The sequence below is a fragment of the Microcebus murinus genome, chromosome 3 (genome assembly GCF_040939455.1).
Source record: "Microcebus murinus isolate Inina chromosome 3, M.murinus_Inina_mat1.0, whole genome shotgun sequence".
Taxonomy (NCBI): Eukaryota; Metazoa; Chordata; class Mammalia; order Primates; family Cheirogaleidae; genus Microcebus; species Microcebus murinus.
In genome coordinates this window covers 19,314,627-19,339,628 of record NC_134106.1, presented here as the reverse complement: position 1 = coordinate 19,339,628, position 25,002 = coordinate 19,314,627, and the positions used below count along the sequence as shown (strand labels likewise).

Here is a 25,002-nt window from a genome sequence, read left to right as displayed (position 1 = left end):
TAGCAGTTGAAATTTGTTTTCTTTCTTTCTTTTCTTTTCTTTTCTTTTCTTTCTTTTTTTTTTTTTTTTTTGAGACAGTCTCACTTTGTTGCCCAGGCTAGAGTGAGTGCCATGGCATGGCATCAGCCTAGCTCACAGCAACCTCAAACTCCTGGGCTCAAGCGATCCTTCTGCCTCAGTCTCCCGAGTAACTGGGACTACAGGCATGCACCACCATGCCCGGCCAATTTTTTCTATATATATTAGTTGGCCAATTAATTTCTTTCTATTTATAGTAGAGACAGGGTCTTGCTCTTGCTCAGGCTGGTTTCGAACTCCTGACCTTGAGCAATCCGCTCGCCTCAGCCTCCCAGAGAACTAGGATTACAGGCGTGAGCCACCGCGCCCGGCCGAAATTTGTTTTCAATGCTGCCCCAAAGAGGGTATATTTAATCCATCAGTCCAAGTGGCAAACCCGACAGCTGGGTCATTGGCAGCAGCCCAAGAATCAGTTCTGCCCACTGAATTCAATGACCATTTCTCCTTTCGGTTCAGCATAGCAGCTCAGTGCACACCATTGACTTTCAGCTTCTCTGACCCGAAGGTGTCATTGATCCATAGCTTTGCTTCACACGGTGGAGTGGGAATAAAGTTTCACCTCGAGGGATAGCTGCAACTTTTTTAATTTAAAGTCAAGATCCTGGTGGAACCAGGCTCTTTGTGTTCTTGAATATACCATTTCTATTTGACAAGCAAGGCTTTCAGGTCCTTCCCACCTTGTTAGTTGTGGGATTCAAGTTGATCCAGCCCAAAATGGGACTTTCAGGCCAGAGAGTTAGTAGGCCTCCATGAGTCAAGCATTCAGACCCCAAAGGGTATCTCCAAGTGGAGGCTGCTGCTTTAAATCGAAGCTCCAATAGGCAGACTCATCAGTCACAGAGTCTTGTACTGTCTTCTGTACCCAGCGCCCCTTTCCATTGGGGTTTACCAGCCACCACTGCTGGTGGAGGTATTTAATTTAGCTAGTAATGGTATACCAATGTTAATTTCTTTGTTTTGACAAATGTTCCATAGTCATGTAAGTTAACATAGTAGAAATTAGGTAAAGGATGTACAGGAACCCTGTACCATCTTTGTACTTTTCTGGAAATCTAAAATTATTCCAAATTAAAAGCTTATTTTAAAAAGTACTAGATGTGTGTCTATAACTTCTGGGGTAAAGATCAGATTCTTGAGGATGGTATTTAAGACCTTTTACAGTTCATCCTGCTCTACTTGTTTCTTCCCACTTTCTCACACTTACATAGTATTGTAGCTCTTAGACGGCTCAGTGCACTCACAGTGCTCTGCACATGCCTTGACTTCTCGTGGTGTCTGCTTTTCGTGTGGAGTATTCTTACCCTGCCTCTTCACGTGGCAAAATTCAAGCTAAGCTTCAAGGTTCTGCCATGTTCTTGCCTTTCTTGCTGTCTCATCTCTGGTGCTCAGACTTAGCACAGCTTTTTTGGTATATATTTCTGCTTAGGACTCTTCACAGGTTAACACTGTAAATGCTAGTAGTTGTTTTCTAGAATATGAATCCCTTGAAGATGGGAATATTTTTTTTCATCTTTTTATTGCTAGTATTTTACCTTGATTCCCATTTCTAGTGAGTGCTATACAGTAATTGTTCAGTAGATGTTAATTGAGTGAGTGAGTGAAAAGCCTTAGGGCTGTGCTGTATGTGGTTATGATAGAGCTCTACTCTTTGTGTTACTCAGATATTAAATACTGTGGCCAGGTGTGGTGGTTCCCACCTGTAATCCTAGTACTTTGGGAGGCTGAGGTGTGAGGATTGCTTAAGGCCAGGAGTTGGAGACCAACCTGAGCAACATAACCAGACCCCATCTTTACAAAAATTAGAAAAATTAGCCAGCATGGTGATGTGTGCCTATAGTCCCAGCTACTCAAGAGGCTGAGGCAGGAGGATCACCTGAGCCCAGGAGTTTGAGGTTGCAGTGAGCTCTGAGGACACCACTGCACTCTAGCCCCGGCAACGGAGTGAGAGCCTATCTTAAAAAAAAAAGTTATTAAATACTATCTTAAATGGAAACTTGTGATTCATATTTATACTTTGTAATTGTATTTTGAGTGTTTTCATGTATACACTGTGAGTTCTTTGTCTTCCACTTATGTTTTAGGAGGGCCTAACATGTGGGCCATTACCTCTGAAGAGCGAACTAAGCATGACAAGCAGTTTGATAACCTCAAACCTTCAGGAGGTTACATAACAGGTTTGTGTTTATAATTTATTTGTGAATTATCGTTTTCATGTAATATCTTAGAATTGGCTTTAATTCGACTACCATCAAATTTGTATTAAGTGGTAAAATTCATGTCTATCAGAATTCTAGAATTAAAAAAAATACTGACTTTTCTTGGAACTATCTTAATTTGTTGTTTTGAATTTAGCATATGGAAGATTTTTCCTGAATTCTAAATGATGGTCAAGGATTTCTATTGTCTAATTTACATTTTAACATTATATCTAGGGCAATTTCAACTTATTCTTATATCAGACCCTATCAGACCCATTTCCTGGAAAAGAAAATAGAATTTTTTTTTTTTCTGGTATCTGTTTTCAGAATGTTAGCCCTCTGTCTTTGAGGGTATACCAAATACTGATTGTTGATGCTGGCCCTTGTTTTACAGAAAGACCAACAGAATCAAAAGGGGATTCATTAGATGTTTCTTTCAATTTTTTTTTTTTTTTTTTGAGACATGGTCTAGCTCTGTTGCTCTGCGTAGAGTACAGTGGGATCATCATAAGCTCATTGCAACCTCAAACTCCTGGGCTCAAGCAATCCTCCTGCCTCATCCTCCCAAGTAGCTGGGACCACAGGCACATGCCACCATGTCTGGCTAATTTTTTCTGTTTTTGGTAGAGATGGGGTCTTGTTCTTGCTCAGGCTGTTCTCAAACTCCTGACCTCAAGGGATCCTTCTGCATTGGCTTCCCAGAGTGCTAGGATTATGGGAATGTGCCACTGTGCCCAGCCCCTCAAATTTTTTTCTATAAATGAAATTTCTTTTTTACTGTGCCAAAGCACCTTAGGGGTTTATATACAGTGATAGTAACTATAATAAGTTATAATATTTATCAAATTTTTACAACTATATGCTAGATGCTATGCTAAGTGCATTATCTCATTCAACTGTAATAGCAACCCTATGAAGTAGGTACTGTTGTTGTCTATATTTACAGATGGTGAAACTGAGACTAAAACATATTGTGTATGTAATTGCCTAAGGTTACAAAGATGGTTAGTGTTGACCTGGGCTTTGAAATCATTCAGCCTGACTTTGGAATCCATTCACTTAATCATTGTAGTTTAATGTTATTTGTACTCCGATCCTAATAACTACCTACCTGGTATCAGGATTGTATTACCCTGCTTACAAGTTAATAACTGTTTATGGTTGGTGATGGAAGACTCATGATTCCTGAGTTGAAGACAAAAGGACTTTATTACTAACAGCACATGAGCATTAGCATCTTTTTTTTTATTTTAGCGTATTATGGGGGTACAAGTGTTAAGGTTACTTATATTGCCCATGCCCCCCTCGCATCTTTTTTTCGACTTCCTTTATTCCCTAAGCAGTTTGATAACCTCAAACCTTCCACAGGGCTGTTGCAGAGAGCCCAGAGGATACCACATATGCTGTGATGGTGTTACAAGAGAGGTACACTGATCTTGGGGAACCCATTATTTTGTAACAAACAGTAAAGCAAATTTTTTTTGTCTTTTGTCTCACTGGGAGACATTACCTCATTCCTCAAGATTACTTACTGCAAACCCAGGCAGAGAGCAGTTAGGGTCTTGCATTCTTAGCATGCACAGCAGGACATGCAGGTGGATGAGGAAACTCATGGAAGACTGTCTTTCCTAACACCTAGTACTTTTTATACAGAAGTCTTTTAGGGAATATTTTTTTTTTTTGCGACAGAGTCTCACTTTGTTGTCCAGGCTAGAGTGAGTGCCGTGGCGTCAGCCTAGCTCACAGCAACCTCAAACTCCTGGGCTTGAGTGATCCTTCTGCCTCAGCCTCCCGAGTAGCTGGGACTACAGGCATGCGCCACCATGCCCGGCTAATTTTTTATATATATATCAGTTGGCCAATTAATTTCTTTCTATTTATAGTAGAGACGGGGTCTCGCTCTTGCTCAGGCTGGTTTTGAACTCCTGACCTTGAGCAATCCACCCGCCTCGGCCTCCCAAGAGCTAGGATTACAGGCGTGAGCCACAGCGCCCGGCCAGGGAATATTTTTTTTAACTGTACATTTTACTAAATAGAAATATTATCATGTAAGGCCCCAGTTGTGGATAAACTAAGATGTATAATGTGATTTTTCATCACTTCTTTTTCTTCCTCCCACCCCTGATTTTTCATCACTGATCAATGTATAAAAAAGAACTTCAGATGTGACTTGTTTTAAAATATCTCTTATTAAAGTAATGTAAATAATTTTATATATTTATATATTCTGTTTCATTTATTCTTTAATCATTGGAATTAACCTTATAGTAAATCAATGTAAGCCCATTATTATTATTATGAGGCATTGGACTAATTTCATTTACTAATGTGTTGCTTGGTTTTTGTTTTTATTACTTTCAGGTGACCAAGCACGTACTTTTTTCCTACAATCAGGTCTGCCGGCTCCTGTTTTAGCTGAAATATGGTAAAATGTATTATTTTGTAGATGAACTTAAATTTCTGATAGTCTGGTTTTTTTTATAATGTAGTGTTAACATAAAATTGTTTTTAGCTGTACTTTATTATTATTAGGTAAGAATATTTCTTCAGTTTTTTTTGAACATAAATTTTGTTGAGCAAATGATTGAAAATAATTTGGGTTAGTTCCATAGGACAAACATCTCATTTCTTTAGAATTTCTTTTTTTTTTTTTTTTTTTTTTTTGAGACAGAGTCTCCCTTTGTTGCCCAGGGTAGAGTGAGTGGTGTGGCGTCAGCCTAGCTCACAGCAACCTCAAACTCCTGGGCTCAAGCAATCCTCCTCCCTCAGCCTCCTGAGTAGCTGGGACTACAGGCATGTGCCACCATACCCGGCTAATTTTTTCTATATATATTAGTTGGCCAATTAATTTCTTTCTATTTACAGTAGAGACGGGGGTCTCACTCTTACTCAGGCTGGTTTCGAACTCCCGACCTCGAGCAATCCTCCCACCTCGGCCTCCCAGAGTGCTAGGATTACAGGCGTGAGCCACCACGCCCTGCCTAATTTCTTTAGAATTTCTAAGGAAAGATGTATACATTATCATCAAGAAACATTTCTTTATAATTTGGCAAAATCTCAAAATCTTCTTTCTGTTACTTTTATTCCATTTCTGTTTCATTTATTCCATCATCTATAAACCCCAAATTAGCCCTTCCTCCCCTGCTCCTACTTTAAAGAAATTATTCTCTGTAATATCTGGTTTTTTAAATAAATATATATTGTTTTATAAAATATATACAATACATAACAACCCCTACCCCATCTGTCTTTCCACTTGGAATATTCTCAGGCATGGCAGAGTGCAAGTCACATAGCAAGAATTCAATAAGTATTTGAACAAATGAATAAATTAAAAATTTATTAAATGAGTTAAATTTAGAAGTATTATACTCTTGAATTTTTTTTCTGCCCATGTTGGTGGAATTCATCTCAAAGGTCTCTATATTCTACATAGAAAGGCAGTGTTTTATTGAATGCTATCTGGTCATTATTTCTTAATGTGCAGGTTTTAGCTTTTTCTAATTTATATATTTTTAAATTAAGTGACGATTTACATGTGAATGCTAAGTCATTGTTTTTATTTTATCAATACCAAAAGTGATGGTAGTTTTACCACCACCACCCCACATACCAATTTACCTACCTTATGCTCCTTTTAGGGCTTTGTCAGACTTGAACAAGGATGGCAAGATGGATCAGCAGGAATTCTCCATAGCTATGAAACTCATCAAACTAAAGCTTCAAGGCCAGCAGTTGCCCATGGTTCTTCCTCCTATTATGAAACAACCTCCTATGTTCTCTCCATTAATTTCTGCTCGTTTTGGTATGTATATATTCATTTAATTACCTGTATTTGATAGTTAAACTTGATTCCTAGGCATACTATTTGGGGATTAGAAAACGAGTTGTTAGCACAAAATGACAATCCCTAGACTCCAAATTAATTTTCATGTCTGAGATAAGAAATATTAAATTCACTGTCATAGAGTGTCTATGTGTTCCAGTTTTCTAGAGACAGTTCTGGATTATGTCTGTTGTCCAGGTCTAGTTAGTGTCTCCCTTCACAACTCCCAGTTGAGTGACAAATTATATGGTCTCCTAGGTATAGCTGATCCTAAATACTATTCTTAATTAGTTTCTTTTATGTGTATGAGCAACATAGAAAAACTTTGAACAATTTTAAACTCCTCTGAAATGGTTTAATTTGGGAAGTAATTTAAAATTATATGTAAGTAGAAATTTATTTAATTTAAAGGTTAGTTAGCCAGCCAGATTCAGGGCTGAAAGTTGCAGACTTTGGTCTAATTGATTTATACGTTCATCAGAGATAACCAGTTGGCATTAATTTTGGTTAGCCAGTTTCTTATTAATTATATATGAAAAACACTCATTTTGAATGGGACAGTTAGGTATCTATATGTATCTGAAATACATTCCTTCACTCCAAGTGTTAGATCTTAAAACACAGAATGAGGCAGGCTCTAGCATGTGCCTGTAGTCCTAGCTAATAGGCTGAGATAGGAGGATCACTTGGAGCCAGGAATTCCAGGCTAATGTGCACTATGAGCATGAATAGCCACTACACTCCAGCTTGGTGAGACCCCCAGCTCAAAAACAAACAAAACCCACAAAATTTTTTCACTATTGCAATGAGCTCTAGACAAAAATACTAAATCAGTGTGTTACCGTATTTATATGTTGCACCTATTAATCTGTAGTTAGTAAATGAATAAAAATAATCCTTTTAAAGACTTGTCCTTGAATTCATAGGTATATTACTTACAAGAAAAGTAAAATATGCAGCACACTTTCTTGGAAATAATGCAGATGCATAAATGGGTCTCCAGAGTATCTACTAATTAGAACCGTATTTTTTGTTTATTTGTGGAATTCGTGTGTGCATGTATTTAGTCAAGTAACTTAGTGGCACTGTATTTGTTATCCAGTTTATACAGAATATTAATATTAAAAGCAGTAATTGCCGGGCGCGGTGGCTCACGCCTGTAATCCTAGCTCTCTGGGAGGCCGAGGCGGGCGGATTGCTCGAGGTCAGGAGTTCGAAACCAGCCTGAGCAAGAGCGAGACCCCGTCTCTACTATAAATAGAAAGAAACTAATTGGCCAACTAATATATATAGAAAAAATTAGCCGGGCATGGTGGCGCATGCCTGTAGTCCCAGCTACTTGGGAGGCTGAGACAGAAGGATCGCTCGAGCCCAGGAGTTTGAGGTTGCTGTGAGCTAGGCTGACGCCACAGCACTCACTCTAGCCTGGGCAACAAAGTGAGACTCTGTCTCAAAAAAAAAAAAGCAAAAAAAAAAAAAAAGCAGTAATTTACCTTCTTCACTGCTGAGTCAAAGCTACTTTTGTGAGATTTTTAAGGATTATTTGCTGATGGTATTTCTATAAACATAGAGTCTGCTCACTTTACTATAAACTTCTTTTTTGGTATGTGTTTTATAATTGATTTACTAGCATTGTAAAAATGTGTTCTTTTTTGTCTTTAGGAATGGGAAGCATGCCCAATCTATCCATTCCTCAGCCATTGCCTCCAATTGCACCTATAGCAACACCCTTGTCCTCTGCGACTTCAGGGACCAGCCTTCCTCCCTTAATGATGCCCGCTCCCCTAGTGCCTTCTGTTAGCACATCGTCATTACCAAATGGAACTGCCAGTCTCATTCAGCCTCTATCCATTCCTTATTCTTCTTCAAGTAAGTACTTCGTTTCTAAGGAGTCAGTGTGTATGTGAAGAAACTGTTATATTTGTATCTGAATAGATACAGATTTTCTTCATTTTTGTGATGTTACTTAGTGTGAACCTTTTCCTTTTTCTTCTTTTTTTCTTTTATTTTTTTAGCATTGCCTCATACATCATCTTACAGTCTGATGATGGGAGGATTTGGAGGTGCTAGTATACAGAAGGCCCAGTCTCTGATTGATTTAGGATCTAGTAGGTATGGATACTTAATACATAATTTTTCATGCTTTCAATAAAAAGTCTTTATTTAACAAATGACTTTTTTTTAAGCTCTGAACTTATCCAAGTTTTACTTTGTAATGGCTAAATCTAAGTACTTAACATAAATTTACTACTTAAAAGTCACATAAAAAATAAATTTTTTATTTTTAGAATTATAAGATGTGGTATTTTACTTTTCAAAAAAAAATTTCATGTAAACTAAAAATATTCTGCTATATTTTAGTCAAATTTTTTTTTGTCTAAAGCTTTGTACTTTTCCTTTTAAAAATGTATATATTTCCCAGAATGTCTCATCATCATATACATAGTTCATTTCTTTCTTGAGAAAATTCTGTTGAGTATCTTTTAAACTTTAGAAAGCACAAAAGCATCAGTGTTCATTCATCACTGTTCATATAAATCACTATTCTTCAAAGCAGTGTACAAAGAGCATTAGCTTTGACCCAGAAGAACATGTGTATCCCAGCTTAAACACTCACTGATTTTGTGACCTTGTTTTTTCTTAAAGCCATAGTTTACCCATCTGAAAGATTGGGACAGTAATATCTCTTAAGTTTGTTGGAAGGATTAGAAATAGTATTTACAAAGGCCCTAGTACAATACAGAACTGGCACATAGTAGGTTCTTGATAACAGTAGTCCCATGGAGTTCTGTGCTTAATATGGTATTTATTTTACTAAGAATAATGGCAATTGCTTAAATTTAAAAGTTTAAAAAATATAAAATGAAAAAACAGTTACTATTATGTAAGGTATGATTCTTACTGTCTTTTTCTTATAAAGCTTAAATGTATCTTATTTAATGACATAAAATTTTAAATACATTTTTTTATAGCTCAACTTCCTCGACTGCTTCACTCTCAGGGAACTCACCCAAGACTGGGACCTCAGAGTGGGCGGTTCCTCAGCCTTCAAGATTAAAATATCGGCAAAAATTTAATAGTCTTGACAAAAGCATGAGTGGATACCTCTCAGGTAAGTGGCATATAGTACATAGAGAGTGAGAGAGTTAAAGTGTTTTATATGAACAGCCATTGAAGAACTTTTACTTGAATTTGTACTTTGTTGCTCATCTGATATTTTAACATCCAAAACATTTAGCAAGCATTTGATCAATACAAATACTGTAAGTTGTGAAAGGATTCAAAGATGGATTCAATTTGATTCCTTTCTTCAAAGTTCTTACAGTCAAGTTTGACACGTAGATATACACTCAACTTTTTGGAAAAAGACCTATCCCTTGAGAAGATCAAATCTCTTCCTCTAAGCTTTGCAGTGAATGGAGAACCTAAAGTCACATGGGAGAGTGTGTGGAATTTAGCCTCAGTTTGCTTTGCCTGAGAATCCTCTTCTGTATTGATCCTTTTCTCTGCTTGTCCTTACTAAAACCCCAGGTGAGCACTGCTCATCATTTAATGCTGTAGCCCAAATGTAGCTGTAAGACTTGACCAGATCCCTGTAGAACATTTGAGTCCAGGCTAGAACGTTATTTAGACTTAACTAATTAAGGATAGTGAAGGGGATATAAACAGGGAAATAGAGTTTCCACATTTTAGCTTTCCCACGTCCTCTTCACTCAGCAAGACATTATGATTTAGAACAGAGTAAAATAAGTGTTTAAAAATAATATAGCTTTAAACTGCTAAGGAACATAGAATGGGAGATATTAACACCAAAGAGGTAAGATAAAATATAGGAAGGAAGTGTTTAAGCTCCATCATGCAAGAAATTGGACAGATTTAGACAGAGATTGAAGATGTGGGCATTTGAAAGGTGACAAAGGAAAAAAGTACATAGCATCTTTGGAGAATGAAATAGGAATCTAGGATCTATAGTTGTGGGGTAAGGAAGAGATAAGGCCTTGAAATTGATTGGACAAGCAAAAATATATAATATTTTCTTTCAAGATATGTACCTGTGTTAAAAACTGTTTTGAAAGCAAGGGAATTATGCACACAAAATTCGGGATGGTGCTTGCCTCTTGTAGGAGAGGCATTGAGATAAAGTCAGGAAACACAGATAGTTTCAAGGCAGTCAGTAATGATCTGGTTTTTTTTTAAATTTTAAATATTTTTTTGAGAGACAGAGTCTCACTTTGTCACCCCAGGCTGGAGTGGAGTAGTGCGACCATAGCTCACTGCAGCCTCCAACTTCTGGGTTCAAGTGATCCTCCTGACTCAGCCTTCCAAGTAGCTAGGACTATAGGTGCACACCACCATGACAAACTAATTTTTTAAATTTTTTGTAGAGACGGGGATCTCACTCTGTTGGTCTTAAATTCCTGGCCTCAAGCGATCCTTCCACCTTGGCCTCCTAAAGTGCTGGAATTATAGGCGTGAGCCACTGCACCTGGCCTGATCTATTTCTTAAGACGGGTGCTAGGTTCAAGGATGACTGTTTTATTATTATATTATACTTCATAACTTAATATACACTTTACATTTTTACATGTATCTAATATTACATAGCTTGTATTTTCCATAATTTTATCACGTAACATGAAACAAGGTATATTGTATTTTTTTTTCTTTTTTTCTTTTTTCTAAGCTTTATAGGTCTTGTAAGTATATTGTATTTTTAAGTCACACTTTTTTTTTATATTTTAATGTCTCTGAAATTGGGATGTGTGCCACCATCAGTGATGTCTTAGCACTTTGTTATAGTTTTATTAGCAGTGTTTTTTCTTTCATAGTGGTACATAAAATAATAATGTGTCTTATAACTGATAGAATCTTAGATTTTGTGAAATATGGTACTGAAACATACTTGAGATCAATGTGAGGTTAATGCTTATTCTTTGAAAAAATGCACTTCTTTGGATCGTATATTTGGAATTAAAAAACTTTCTTGAGTGCTGTGGCACAAGCCTCTAGTCCCAGCTGCTTGGAAGGCATCACTTGAGCCCAGAAGTTAAGAATCCAGCCTGAACAACATAGGAAGACCCCATCTCTTAAAAAAAAAAAAAAAAAAAAAAAGTAGTTCTTTTTTCAACTTAACAAAAGTAAATTAAAACATGTATAAAAGTGTTCACACTCTAAATGTCCATCAACAGAAGAATGGATAAGTAAATTATGGTATGTTTATATAGCAGACTATTTAAAGCAATAAAAATTAATGAACTGCTGATACATGCAACAACATGGATGAATTTCACAGATACTATACTGAATGAAAGAAGCCTAGCACATATTAATAGTGATAGAAATTGGAATAGTGTAGTTACTCTATTGGGAAGGGGCCATGTGCAAACCTTCTGAGGAGCTGGAAATATTTCTGTATCTTGATATTGGTGTTGAGTGCATGTGTGCATACCTGTGTAAAAGTTCTTTAGGCAGAACATTTAAGACTAGTATACTAGGCCAGGCGTGGTGGCTCACACCTGTAATCCTAGCACTCTGGGAGGCCGAGGTGGGCGGATTGCTCAAGGTCAGGAGTTCGAAACCAGCCTGAGTGAGACCCCATCTCTACCAAAAATAGAAAGAAATTAATTGACCAACTAAAAATATATATACAAAAAATTATCTGGGCATGGTGGCGCATGCCTGTAGTCCCAGCTACTCGGGAGGCCAAGGCAGGAGGATCGCTTGAGCCCAGGAGATTGAGGTTGCTGTGAGCTAGGCTGATGCCACGGCACTCACTCTAGCCTGGGCAACAAAGTGAGACTCTGTCTCAAAAAAAAAAAAAAAAAAAAAAGACTAGTATACTTCATGTATGTACTGTAAACATAACAGTGCACACAGAAGTGATTTTGTGTTGGGGTATGAAGGGCATTGAATGAGAACCAGGTGTGAGCAAATGGCAAATGATTCCTAATGTTATTTTACCTGTATGTGCCACATTGTGTGAAGGTTGTGTATGGTGGTGTTTTCAGAGAATGTTATTCTGAGACCTACAAGGATAAAGCTATATATCTGTATGTAAGGGCAGGGTTTTCTTTAAAAAGAGTAATTATTGGTAATGCCCTGAAACTGAGCATGAGCCCCAAATATATGAGCATGGTACTGAACTGGACTTAAATGTTTCTGCTTTTGTTCAGTGAATGTACCATTTGGTGGTCTATTTTTTTTTCTTTGCATTCCTCCTCTTCTCCCTAAACCCAAAGTCTTTTATTTATTTATATTAATTCATTGACTCAGATATTTCCTTAGTCACATATCTTCTGGGCACTCTCTTAGGCACTGGAATACAGAGAGGAAGAAGATATGCTTCATACCATTGAAGAGCCCATAGTATATAGTTCACATAATCACAGTATTGGATTAGTTGTTTAAAAGTGCTATGATTAATATAGATGAGAAAGTGACTAACTCTGGGGATTTAAGAGAGAAGGTTTCACAAGAGATGACATTTGGGTGGATCTTAGAGAATAAATAGACTGCCAGGTAGAGAATGGGGGCACTGGCATTCTAGGCAGAGGATATGGGGTATCCAAAGGATTGGCAGACTAAGAATGTACATGTTCAAATGAGCTTTTCTTAGTAAAGTACTCTGCTGGCTCTCTGTGGCCCTTTGTCTTACTCATATTTTGCCTACACACATGTAAAGTCCTCCACCGGTATGCTTTTTAACCATTTATATTCTTTCTTTCTCCTGTTTGCTCTATTATATAATGCTGATGGATCTTCTTTTTAGTCATCTTTGTCCAAGAACTGAAATACTAGTTTTAAACCTTTTTTCAGGTTTGGAATAGCCTTTCATTTCTCTTTAGCAAAAGAATCTTCCTTTTAACACAAAGACCTTTTCAAATCTCACTTCCTGTGTAAAATCATTAGTATGGTGAGGCTATAAGATATTTCCAGTATTTTTCTTTATGTGATTTCTATTAAATGGCCAGATAAAACAATAAAATGAAAAAAGTTTAAAAGTTATATAAACATTCAGGTGCATGTTATAATACACAGTATCCTCAATTATCAAGTCCTCTGTGTTCAAAGCTCAGTGGAACAAGCTGGATTTAGCTGCATTTGTGCTGGCTTTGTAGTAGGTGCTGTTGCTGAGGAAAAGGTGGTAGATATAATCTCTTGCATGCAGAGTTTTTCTTTTTTTTTTGAGACAGAGTCTTACTCTGTTGCCTGGGCTAGAGTGCCCTGAGTCAGCCAAGCTCACAGCAACCTCAAACTCCTGGGCTCAAGTGATTTTCTGCCTCAGCCTCCTGAGTAGCTGGGACTACAGGCATGCGCCACTATGCTTGGCTAATTTATATTTATATATATATATATATACACACACACACACATACATATACATATATATATATTTATTTTTTTATAGTTGGCCAATTAATTTCTTTGTATTTTTAGTAGAGAGGCGGTCTTGCTCTTGCTCAGGCTGGTTTCGAACTCCTGACCTTGAGCGATCCACCCACCTCAGCCTCCCAGAGTGCTAGGATTACAGGTGTGAGCCACTGCGCCTGGCCCAGGGTTGGTTTTGAATGGGCTTTGACTCAGGCTGAACCCAGAGTAGAGACTGTCTCTTCTGGTACCCGCGGCTCAGTCACCTAGGAGCAGGAGGTGTGGCACCTGATGGGAGTGCAAGGCCTGAGAGTTTGTCCTCTAATACTCTGTATGCCTGTTGTCTCCTTCCTGTGTCAACCACTCTTGTGTTCTATTATCTTGCCGAAAAGACAAGGGGGAGCACTTGATTTCACTAATTCTAAATTTTAAATTCTTTGGGGCAGGGATTAGTTTGATTACTACTGAATGCTCAGTACCTGACACATGGTAAAAAATGTTTTAATGTTCAAAGTTCCCAGGATATCAACCATCTCCGAGAGATAAAAAAGTAAAATTCTTTTTATTTTTTTTTTAAAAAGATACAATATTTTTAAATTTAAAAATTAAAAAAAAAAAAAAGTTCCCAGGATAGCAACAGTGCTATTTTGTAGGTATAGCTATTTAGGTTTGCATGACTTTAAAGAGGCTAAATAATTTTGTCTTCATCGTTTTCCCCACTTAATCAGGTTTTCAAGCTAGAAATGCCCTTCTTCAGTCAAATCTTTCTCAAACTCAGCTAGCTACGATTTGGTGAGTTTATCCATTAATTATGAATTTTAACTATATATCCTCTATTATATAAGAAAGATACAGTTTCTGTAAAACTTTTTTGTGACTCAAAGGTAGTCCATAAAAGCAGCTATTTTGTTAACCTTGAAAGCAAATATAACTGTGTAAAACATAGTTGTACACACTTAGGCTACACTAAATTTATAAAAACTTTTTTCTTCAATAATAAATTAACCTGAGTTTACTGTAACTTTTAAAATTTTTTTAAAGTTTTTTGACTCTTAGTTTAAAACACATAGTATAATAGTACAAAGATATTTTCTTTATATCCTTATTCTATAATATTTTTTCTATTTTTAAAATGTATTATTTTTTTACTTTTTAAACTTTTTGTTAAAAACTAAGACACAAACATACACAGACCTGCACAGGCCTAGGCCTGCACAGGGTCAGGATCATCAGTATCACTGCGTTCCACCTCCACATCTTGCCCCACAAGAAGGTTTTCAGGGGCATTAACATGCATGGAGCTGTCATGTGCTATGTTAATAATGCCTTCTTCTAGAATACCTCCTAGAGGTATTCTAGGAGTATAATATAGTATAATTTAGTATAATATACTATAATATATTATTTAGTATAATATAATATAATTTAGTATAATATACTAAAAAGTATAATATAGTAAATCCATAAACCAGCAACATAGCTGTTCATTTTAATTGTCAAGTATTATGTACTACACATAATTATAGGTGCTATACTTTTATACAACTGGCAGTGTAGTAGATTTGTATGCACCAGCATCACTACAAACATATAAATAATGTTTTGTGTTATGACAGCTACCATGGCACTGGACAATAGGAATTTTTCAGCTCCGTTATAATCTTATGGGACCACCATCATATATGTGGTCCATTGAAACATCATTATGTGGTGCATGACTGTATTTTGTAAGTAAAACTGTTGTGTGCTTTTACCTAATGCCTTCTATAGAGGATCAGAGAATATCTCATTTTTAATACATAGATAAATGTGTTTTGATAGATGAATTAACCATGAAATAAGACAAGCCACTTTCTCAGAAGGGATATTTTCCTTTCTATTTCACAGTTTCTTCCTTCTCTTTTGTGTTATGAAAATTAAGGGTAAAAATTAATTCATTATTAAATGTAAACATGTATACATTTGCATTTCACCAAAAAAAGTTTATCAAGCAGTTTTAACGTCACTTTTCTTCTTTTTCTTCTTCTTCTTTTTGAGTCAGAGTCTCACTCTGTTGCCCAGGCTAGAGTGCAGTGGCGTCAGCCTAGCTCACAGCGACCCCAAACTCCTGGGCTCAAGCGATCCTATTGCCTCAGCCTTCGGAGTACCTGGGACTACAGGCATGCACCACCATGCCCAGCTAATTTTTTCTCTATATATTTTTAGTTGGCCGATTAATTTCTTTCTGTTCATAGTAGAGATAGGATCTCTCTCTTGCTCAGGCTGGTTTCAAACTCCTGACCTTGAGCGATCCGCCCACCTCGGCCTCCCAGAGTGCTAGGAGGCATGAGTCACCCTGCCTGGCCATTTTTCTTCTTTTAAAATTGGGCTGGGTGCAGTGGCTCATGCATGTAATCCTAGCACTCTGGGAGGCTGAGGTGAGAGGATCACTTGAGGTCAGGAGTTTGAGACCAGCCTGAGCAAGAGAGAGACCCCATCTCTGCTAAAGTAGAAAAATTAGCTGGGAGTCATAGCACACACCTGTAGTTCCAGCTACTTGGGAGGCTGAAGCAGGAGGATTGCTTGTGCCCAGGAGTTTGAGATTGAGATGAGCTAGGCTGACGCCACTGCCCTCGAGCATGGGTAACAGAATGAGAGTCTGTCTCCTAAAAAAATAAATACAGACAGACAGACAGACATAGAGAGAAAGAGAGAAAGAAATTGAACTGTTCAGACAATATTTTACTCTTTCTAAGTTGTGAATTTTAACATTTTCTTTAGGACTCTGGCTGACATTGATGGTGATGGCCAGCTAAAAGCAGAAGAGTTTATCCTTGCAATGCACCTCACTGACATGGCCAAAGCTGGACAGCCATTACCACTGACTTTACCTCCTGAACTTGTCCCTCCATCTTTTAGGTGAGTGCCTCTGGAGGTGAAGAGCAGTGGTTTTGAGAGCTTGGCAGATGTAATTTTCCTTTGGGATTTACTGAGGCCTGTGCTCTAGTTTAGAAGTGGGTTAAATATTTGCACTGTCATTTGATTTTAGTATTCAATGAGTTACACGAAAGGAGTATACCAGAAGTAGGTGTGTTTTCATCATGTTATGATTAAGGAAACTTATGACTAAAGAGATTAAGAAAAATTTGCCCAAGAATAACAATTAGCTGAACCATGATTTGAATCCATTTCTGGCTTGAATATTCATATACTACTGTATATTGTAAGTACAGACCATACTGTGTTGTAAATATCATTAATACCATATTCTCAATATTAAATTACTTTAATCATTGGTAGTCTGTATTTTTATTTATTTTTTTATTTTATTTTATTTTTATTTATTTATTTATTTATTTTTTTTACCTACATTCCTCAGGAAGCAGGTAGTCTGTATTTTTAGACTAAAAATTTTCATACTATATTATGCTAAATTTGTGTGTTGTATGATGTTTGTTTTAGAGCAGGAAAGCAAATTGATTCCATTAATGGAACTCTGCCATCATATCAGAAAATACAAGAAGAGGAACCTCAGAAGAAATTACCAGGTAGCATTGAGAGTCTAAGTTATATTTAAGTCTTTAATTCTGCCTTTAAATGTAACTGAATATTTAGAATTTTTACATTCTTAAGATTTTATATGCTATAGGAAAAAACAATTTGATGGATGGGATGGGTTTTGACATCAATAAAATTAAGATAGTCAAAATGAGAAGAAGAGTATGAAGGAAGAAGAGACAGTGTGTGTATTTCACAGGCTTGTAGACATCCAAGTTTAAGTATTTCTTCTACTTTAGGTGGAATCATTCAAGCAAGATTTGTGATGATATCTTTAGCTTTAAAAAAGTTTAAATATTGGTTGAAAAAGTACATTTGTAGCTGTTTTAACATATTGAAAAGTAAATTAAACGACATTTATCAAATAAAACAAATGTATAGCTACACAGCTTTGGTTGTCCTTACAGAAAACTCTGATCAAAAAGTTAAAATCAAGTATTTTTATTGGCAAGGATACTAAAATTATTTCTCTCTTGAATGGATTCAAACTTATAACTTTGGTTTTCTAAAAATGAATATTCTTAAAAGAAAGTAAATATTTTCCCATTTATATTTGTGTTAAAATTATCCTTAGGAGAAATATCCAAATAGTAATAGCACTCAAATGATCACAAGACATAAGTATGCCGAAACTAGATTACAGGTTCTGTAGGCTGTTAATGTGTGAGAATGCTTAGAATGTACTTTATTTAGTTACTTTCGAGGACAAGCGGAAAGCCAACTATGAGCGAGGGAACATGGAACTGGAGAAGCGACGCCAGGCCTTGATGGAGCAGCAGCAGAGGGAGGCAGAACGTAAAGCCCAGAAGGAAAAGGAAGAGTGGGAACGAAAACAGAGAGAATTACAAGAACAAGAATGGAAGAAACAACTTGAATTAGAAAAACGCTTGGAGAAACAGAGGGAATTGGAGCGACAGCGAGAGGAAGAAAGGAGAAAAGAGATAGAAAGACGAGAGGTTATTTTTTTAAGTTATTTTATTTCCTAAGAAAATCATTACATTTAATAAGTGACTATTTCATTTAATAAAAAATGCTTAGTTTTGAATTTTTATTGTGCCTTTTCCTCTGTATCGTTTCATTCTTTCTTATCCTACACAAACCTGAGTTTTCCTTCCCTTGAAGAGAGAAAGAGGGTCCTTGGATATAGGAGATTGTCAGGGCTGGCAAGTGGTAGAGAAAGCATCTCTGCAGGGGATATCTCAATCAAGGGAGGATTGACTGCAAAGCAACATCGAGTGAGGAGTGAAGGTTAGTCAGCCAGCTGAGCACGGCATTAAACAAAAGCAAGCTTAGGATCCAGATTAAGTGTCTAAGGCAGGCGTCCTCAAACTACAGCCCTGGGGCCACATGGTGGGTGTTTTTGCCTGTTTGTTTTTTTACTTCAAAATAAGATATGTGCAGTGTGCATAGGAATTTGTTCATAGTTTTTTTTAAACTATAGTCCAGCCCTCCAACAGTCTGAGGGACAGTGAACTGGCCCCCTGTTTAGAGGACCCCTGGTCTAAGGAATTAGAAGGACAGAAAGATCAGAGAAGAGAGTTAAAAGTTTAGAGAAGAATCAAGAGGATGGTCTTGCACAGTTCCTTGGGATAGTGTTGTGTAAGTGGGCTCCTAGGAGGACTGGCTGTGTTTTAAAGGGCCAGGAATGGAGTATTGTTCACTGAAATAATGTAAATACAGTTTTTTTCTTCCTTGATGCCAGAACAGGGGTGTAATTATTCCTGTTAACATTTATATTTATGAAGTCCTTTTACTTATTAAGATAAAAGTGACTATAATAAAAGGATGTTGTTGTGAAGAAATCAGAAAATCTGAGGGACGAAGCCACTTTTGTGGAAGTCTTTAGACCCATTGATAAAACTAGATTTGCACAGCTAATTTCGGCACTATAACCACTAAGTGCTAAATGCTGCCTCACCTTTATTTTTGTCTTCCCACCAGTTTTTGAATGTTTCAATTTTTTTTTTTTTTTAAGAGAAGGGGTCTCACTCTGTTGCCCAGGCTGGAGTGCAGTGATATACTAGCTCACTGCAGCCTCCAACTCCTGGGCTCAAGCAGTCCTTCTGCTTCAGCCTCCTGAATAGCTGAGACTACAAGCGTGTGCCACTGTGGCTCACTAATTTTTAAAAACTTGTTTTAGAGACAGGGTCTTGCTGTGTTGTCCAAGGTGGTCTGGAACTCGTGGTCTCAAGTGATCCTCCCACCTCAGCCTCCTGAGTCACTGGGATTATAGGTGTGAGCCATCATGTCTGACATTGACCCCAAAATTTTAATTTAAAAATTAACTTTAATTCATTATTTGCAGGCAGCAAAACAGGAACTTGAACGACAACGTCGTTTAGAATGGGAAAGAATTCGTCGACAGGAACTTCTCAATCAAAAGAATAGAGAACAAGAAGAAATTGTCAGGTTAAATTCTAAAAAGAAGAGTCTTCATCTTGAGTTGGAAGCACTGGTATGACTAAAGTTTTAAGTGAAATGTATCTGAATGATGCTAGAGTTACCTGTTGAAAATGTAGTTGTCTTTTTAAATTACATGAATAAATTATGTTTTAATATAATTAGATAGTCATATTTTCATATGTGCTTTTAGCAGGCCGGGCAGAATAGTTTACTGAAAAAAGGGTAGTCTCAAAATTCTAAGGATTATGTTGCAGTCTCAGTTCAAATGCTAATGAACAATGTACTCTTAGGCAAGATGTTTCACTTCTTTATGCCTTACTTTGCCCATGTGTAAAGTAAGGGTTGTGCTAGTTCAGTGGTTTTCAGTTTTCAAGTTGATCTCAAGAAAATGCTCTGCAGAGGACTAACAAGGGCAGGAGAGGGGAAGCCTGAGCAACAGAGCAGTGGTATTCTCTCCCCAGTTCTTCCCACATTTCACAACAAAGAAACTCCACATTCATCTGCTTTATTTTTATTGGAATTTTAGTTTAGATCTGCTTGGAAAAAAAGAATTCTATTGTTAAAAAGAAAACTTATTTAAAACTGCTGACCTAAATGATCTCTTACGATTCCTTCCATTTCTACAGGACTACAGTTCTTAGCTAGTATTGGCCACTGTACTTACCAGTTTTTACATATCAGCTAGTTAGAAGGTCAAGTTGTTAAAAGACTTTATTTGAAATGCAAAATGAGAAGATATGAAAGGTCTGGTACTATTCTACCTTAGAATCCCATAAGGCTGACCTGATAGTTTGGCAGTGTTTTGCAAAAATGCATGTCTAGCCATTGTGGTAGAGCCAAATTTACATCTTGTAAATTGGTCTGAGTGCAGTGGTATTTACAACTAATTGATCACAACCAGTTACAGATTGCTTTGTTCCTTCTCCACTCCTACCTACTGTTTCACTTGACCAGCCTTAAAAAAAAAATTTTTTTTTGATAAAAAAGATCTTATATAACTATACTCTAACATTTTACTTGGTTGATGATTTGATTTACATTAAAAATTGATTTTTTAAATAAAATTAGCCTAATATTATATCTTTAGTCAGAAAGGTACTATTTTATGCCTTCAGGTGGATAGATATATATACCACAATTATTAATCATGCCATAGTGCTCCAAAATAGACCTAAAAGGCTTGGCCAGGCATGGTGGCTCACGCCTGTAATCCTAGCACTCTAGAAGGCCAAGGTGGGTGATTCCTTTGAGCTTAGGAGTTCGAGACCAGCCTGAGCAAGAGCGAGACCCTGTCTCTACTAAAGAAATAGAAAGAAATTAGCTGGACAACTAAAGATATATATAGAAAAAAATTAGCTGGGCATAGTGGTGCATACCTGTAGTCCCGGCTACTCGAGAGGCTGAGGCAGGAGGATTGCTTGAGCCCAGGAGTTTGAGGTTGCTGTGAGCTAGGCTGATGCCATGGTACTCACTCTAGCCCAGGCAACAGAGTGAGACTCTTGTCTCAAAAAAAAAAAAAAGCCTTTAACTTCTCTGTGCTACTTGGATATCTGTCTAAACCACCATTTTGATTATATATAATAAGAGGAGACCTTAAAATTGATTGTTTTTCACTCAAGAACTGGAGCAACACACCAAGCACAGTAACATAGGGTAATGGGCAGAGTTTGGAAAGTTCTAGAGCCTTTACTTATATATATCAAATATAATAATGTGAGCTTTAGAATGGACACAGCATATTCCTTTTAGCATATATTTTCAAATGTGAAACATACTCTTTAGTTGTTTAAGTGATTTTTACCCGGGGATCTCGTTTCTCCTCACCCTACTGTATTAGTTTATGAGGGCTACTGTAACAAAATATGACAGACTAGGTGGTTTATACAACAGAAGTTTATTGTCTCAGAGTCCTGGAGACTAGAAGTGCAAGATCAAGATGTCCATAGGTTTGGTTTCTCGTGAGGCTTGTCTCCATGGCTTGTAGATGGCCACCTACCCTTCTCAGGCACCATTAAGAAATGTCTATTTTCTGGGCTTTTTTCTTCCTTGGAAGAAGAGGAAGAAAGGGTACTTATTGCTTACATAAAGGAGTATTAGTATAGAAGAGAATTATTGCCAAAAAGGTCCTCCTGGACACTATTTAATTAGAAAAAATTAGATGGCAATATTAAAGGTAGAAATAGAAGCTCAGAGAAGGTAATGGTAGACATCACATGGAAACATTTATTCCTCATTATTTTTAAGATTGTCTCTGATATTAATATTATAAATTAATGCATAAATGCCAAATTCAGAAAAGAATTCAGTGTGTTATGTTTTTACATTCTCGTCTTAACATATGGGCTCTTGCATTCTCAGAATGATGTGTTTCCTGCTAATAACTCCCTTGAGTTAACAGATACAGCTCTAAATGATATTCCATTTGGTTTTAGACATTTATTTTAGACGGAGTATGAATGATAAATGACATTTAAAAATTTAGCTAAGTAAAAGTGTTATGCTCCTGGTAAACATTTCCAGTAGCGTTTTATGTTGCTGTATATTTATATGATCTTCCTATAGAATGGCAAACATCAGCAGATCTCAGGCAGACTTCAAGATGTCCGACTGAGAAAGCAAACTCAAAAGACTGAACTGGAAGTTCTGGATAAGCAGTGTGACCTGGAAATTATGGAAATCAAGCAACTTCAACAGGAACTTCAGGTAAGTCCTTTGCTGCTAAGTTGTCCTTAAAGATGTGTGTTTATTAACAGTTTTGCATTTGAGGTCATGAAGCCCTTTGAGTCCCTGATAGACCTGTGATCTAAATGCACAATCTTATATATAATATCAGGAAGCCCATAGATATCCTAAAACTCTGTTAGGTGTTTGGTTAAGTTCTGCTTAATATTTTTACATAAATGGACATTTATCATTTTGAATTTTAACTCTTTAATGAAAAATATGTTTATCCATTCGTATTAGTTAATTCCTTCTGCTATAACGAAATATCTTAGGTTGGGTAATTTATAAGCAACAGAATTTATTGCTAACATTTCTGGAGACTGGGAAGTCCAAGATCAAGGTGCCAGCAGATTCAGTTTCTGGTTGAGGGCTTGTTCTCTGCTTCAAAGATGGTACCTTCTTGCTGCATCTTCATGTGACAGAAAGGGCAAGGAAGCTCCCTTCAGCCTCTTATAAAAGGTCAATAGTCCCATCCATGAAGGCAAATCCCTTTAGGAGGTGATATAATCACCCTACCTCTTAATTATAGAGAGCCCTACCTCTTAATTATATTGGCAGTTAGGTTCTAACATATGAATTTTGGGGGCACACCAACATTCATACCATAAAATATATTAAAATAAAGTTATTGCTATAATTTTAGGAAATATTAACTTACAGTTATTCTTTTCAGAATTGCAGTGAGAATGTTGACTATGTCCCTCAGGGACCTGGTAATTTTCTTCTGTACTTATGCAATAGGGTCTGGCTCAATTATTATTGTTTGCAGAATAGAAGCTCTGGAAGCATCATGAATCTCTAGAATCTTCCTATCCACTTTCTCTTATGGTACAGACTGGCAATTAATCAGTCTTTTTACTTTGTCACAACAGATAATAGACTAAAACCAAAAACATTTCCTGTCTGATTTAAACTTGCTTCCCTAGTTATCCATGAGTTTTTAGTCCCTCTTTGATATACACATATTCATCTCGGAGTATCATGGCCTGCTTACACACACCTTCTAGTGCAGGTACCCTTAGCCTTTGCCCACTGTCATTCACCAGTACACTGAAAAGTGTAGGCTTCTAGACATACCCCATTTACAAAGGCTTTCTTCACTGCTTTTTAATTTCAGTTAGTCATTTGAAATAGATTTATGTTTAAATATTTGTTTTTTAAATCATACATAATCCCATTCTAGTTGATTCATACATTATAAGCAGTTTACAACTACATATTATTTCCATACTAAGTTTTGCTTTATACTAAGTTTTTAAAGTGATTAAATCCTATTTTAAAGTTTTAAAAAAATTATTGGATAATATTATAGAATTTTAATCAGGCACTATTTTTTTTCTCATTGTAAGGAATATCAAAATAAGCTTATCTATCTGGTACCTGAGAAGCAGTTATTAAATGAAAGAATTAAAAACATGCATCTCAACAACACACCTGGTAAGTCTGTAAGGTTTATTTTGTGTCTTACATTCTTTTCTGAACTACTGGATGTATTCTGTTACTTTTTAAAAATAACATTATTCTAAGTAACATTTTTTGCCAATAGGTTAAAACTTTCAAAACAATATGAAAAATATTATTCCACATGATAGAGCATTTTTTGTGATAAAAAGTAAATAAAAATAAAATAAGTAATAATTGAGATATGCCTTCTATAAATCTTTTTTTTTTTTTTTTTTTTTTTGAGACAGAGTCTCACTTTCTTGCCTGGGCTAGAGTGCTGTGGCTCACAGCAACCTCAAACTCCTGGGCTCAAGCGATCTTCCCGCCTCAGCCTCCCAAGTGGCTGCAACTACAGGCATGTGCCACCATGCTCAACTAATTTTTTCTATTTTTAGTTGTTTGGCCAATTTCATTCTATTTTTAGTAGAGATGGGGTCTCGCTCTTGCACAGGTTGGTCTTAAACTCCTGAGCTCAAGCAATCCTCCTGTCTTGGCCTCCCAGAGTGCTAGGATTACAGGCCTGAGCCACCACGCCTGGCCACTTCCATAAATCTTGAAAATATTTTTATTTATATAATTCAAATAATCAAATGTTAGACTGCAATTAAATAATATCTAAATTTGGCTAACACAAGACTACATGTGCATTTTGACAAAACCCTACACTCATTATAAAGAACTGTTTGTAAGGCCATGCCTGAGATTTTAGGGTGATAACATACAACAATGACAAAACTAGATAACAGGATGGTGTGCCCCTCCCAGGCCCTTTATATCATCTAACTCTGTGATTTTTACAAGGAATTTTACCAGCTTGGCTCTATGACATCTATGGAACAAAATATTCCAAAATAATTTATGGGATTATAACACTTTTTGGGGGATAAGTCCCAATAAAAAAACTGAAAAAAAAATCTCTACATGTGCATGCCAATAACAACATATCAGAAAAAAGGTTTATTTAAAGAAAAGTAAATCTGCAAATATTATATTAGAATTAACTAATTAAAGTATCCTAATTGTCACGTGTACCTAAAATAATGTGTTATTGATCAGAAACAGAAAAATAGAACAATGGAACTGAATAGAGAGTCTCAAAAAAGGCCTATGTATATATCACAATTTAGGATAACATAAAGTTGGCTTTTAACATCAATGGTGGAAGGATTGCCTTTCAGTAAGTGATTCATTTGATTATCTGAAAGGGGTGCAGGGGAGCTCTTTCTCTATGTACAGAAATAAATTCTGGTTAAAATAAAAGGGTAGACCGGGCATAGTAGCTCACACATATAATCCTAGCACTGAGGGGAGGGGGCCAAGATGGGAGGATTCCTTGAACTGAGGAGTTTGAGACCAACATGAGCAAGAAGGAGACCCCATCTGTACCAAAAAATAGGAAAAAAATGAGCTGGGTGTTGTGGCACG

At 36.6% G+C, this 25,002-nt stretch overlaps 1 protein-coding gene across 6 annotated transcripts in view; it reads left to right on the top strand.

Annotated features, from left to right (window-relative positions):
- Nucleotides 1-25,002, top strand: part of ITSN2 (intersectin 2) — a 150,000-nt gene that overhangs the window by 43,121 nt on the left and 81,877 nt on the right. For all 6 annotated transcript variants that reach the window (XM_076000587.1, XM_076000589.1, XM_012788100.3 and 3 more), the window contains exons 3-15: nucleotides 2,160-2,252; nucleotides 4,638-4,701; nucleotides 5,918-6,081; nucleotides 7,765-7,971; nucleotides 8,118-8,214; nucleotides 9,075-9,214; nucleotides 14,199-14,262; nucleotides 16,231-16,368; nucleotides 16,912-16,997; nucleotides 17,701-17,963; nucleotides 19,313-19,462; nucleotides 21,973-22,113; nucleotides 23,484-23,571. In XM_076000587.1, the coding sequence (XP_075856702.1) occupies nucleotides 2,160-2,252; nucleotides 4,638-4,701; nucleotides 5,918-6,081; nucleotides 7,765-7,971; nucleotides 8,118-8,214; nucleotides 9,075-9,214; nucleotides 14,199-14,262; nucleotides 16,231-16,368; nucleotides 16,912-16,997; nucleotides 17,701-17,963; nucleotides 19,313-19,462; nucleotides 21,973-22,113; nucleotides 23,484-23,571 (1,695 nt within the window). The remainder of the gene's footprint in view (nucleotides 1-2,159; nucleotides 2,253-4,637; nucleotides 4,702-5,917; nucleotides 6,082-7,764; nucleotides 7,972-8,117; nucleotides 8,215-9,074; nucleotides 9,215-14,198; nucleotides 14,263-16,230; nucleotides 16,369-16,911; nucleotides 16,998-17,700; nucleotides 17,964-19,312; nucleotides 19,463-21,972; nucleotides 22,114-23,483; nucleotides 23,572-25,002) is intronic.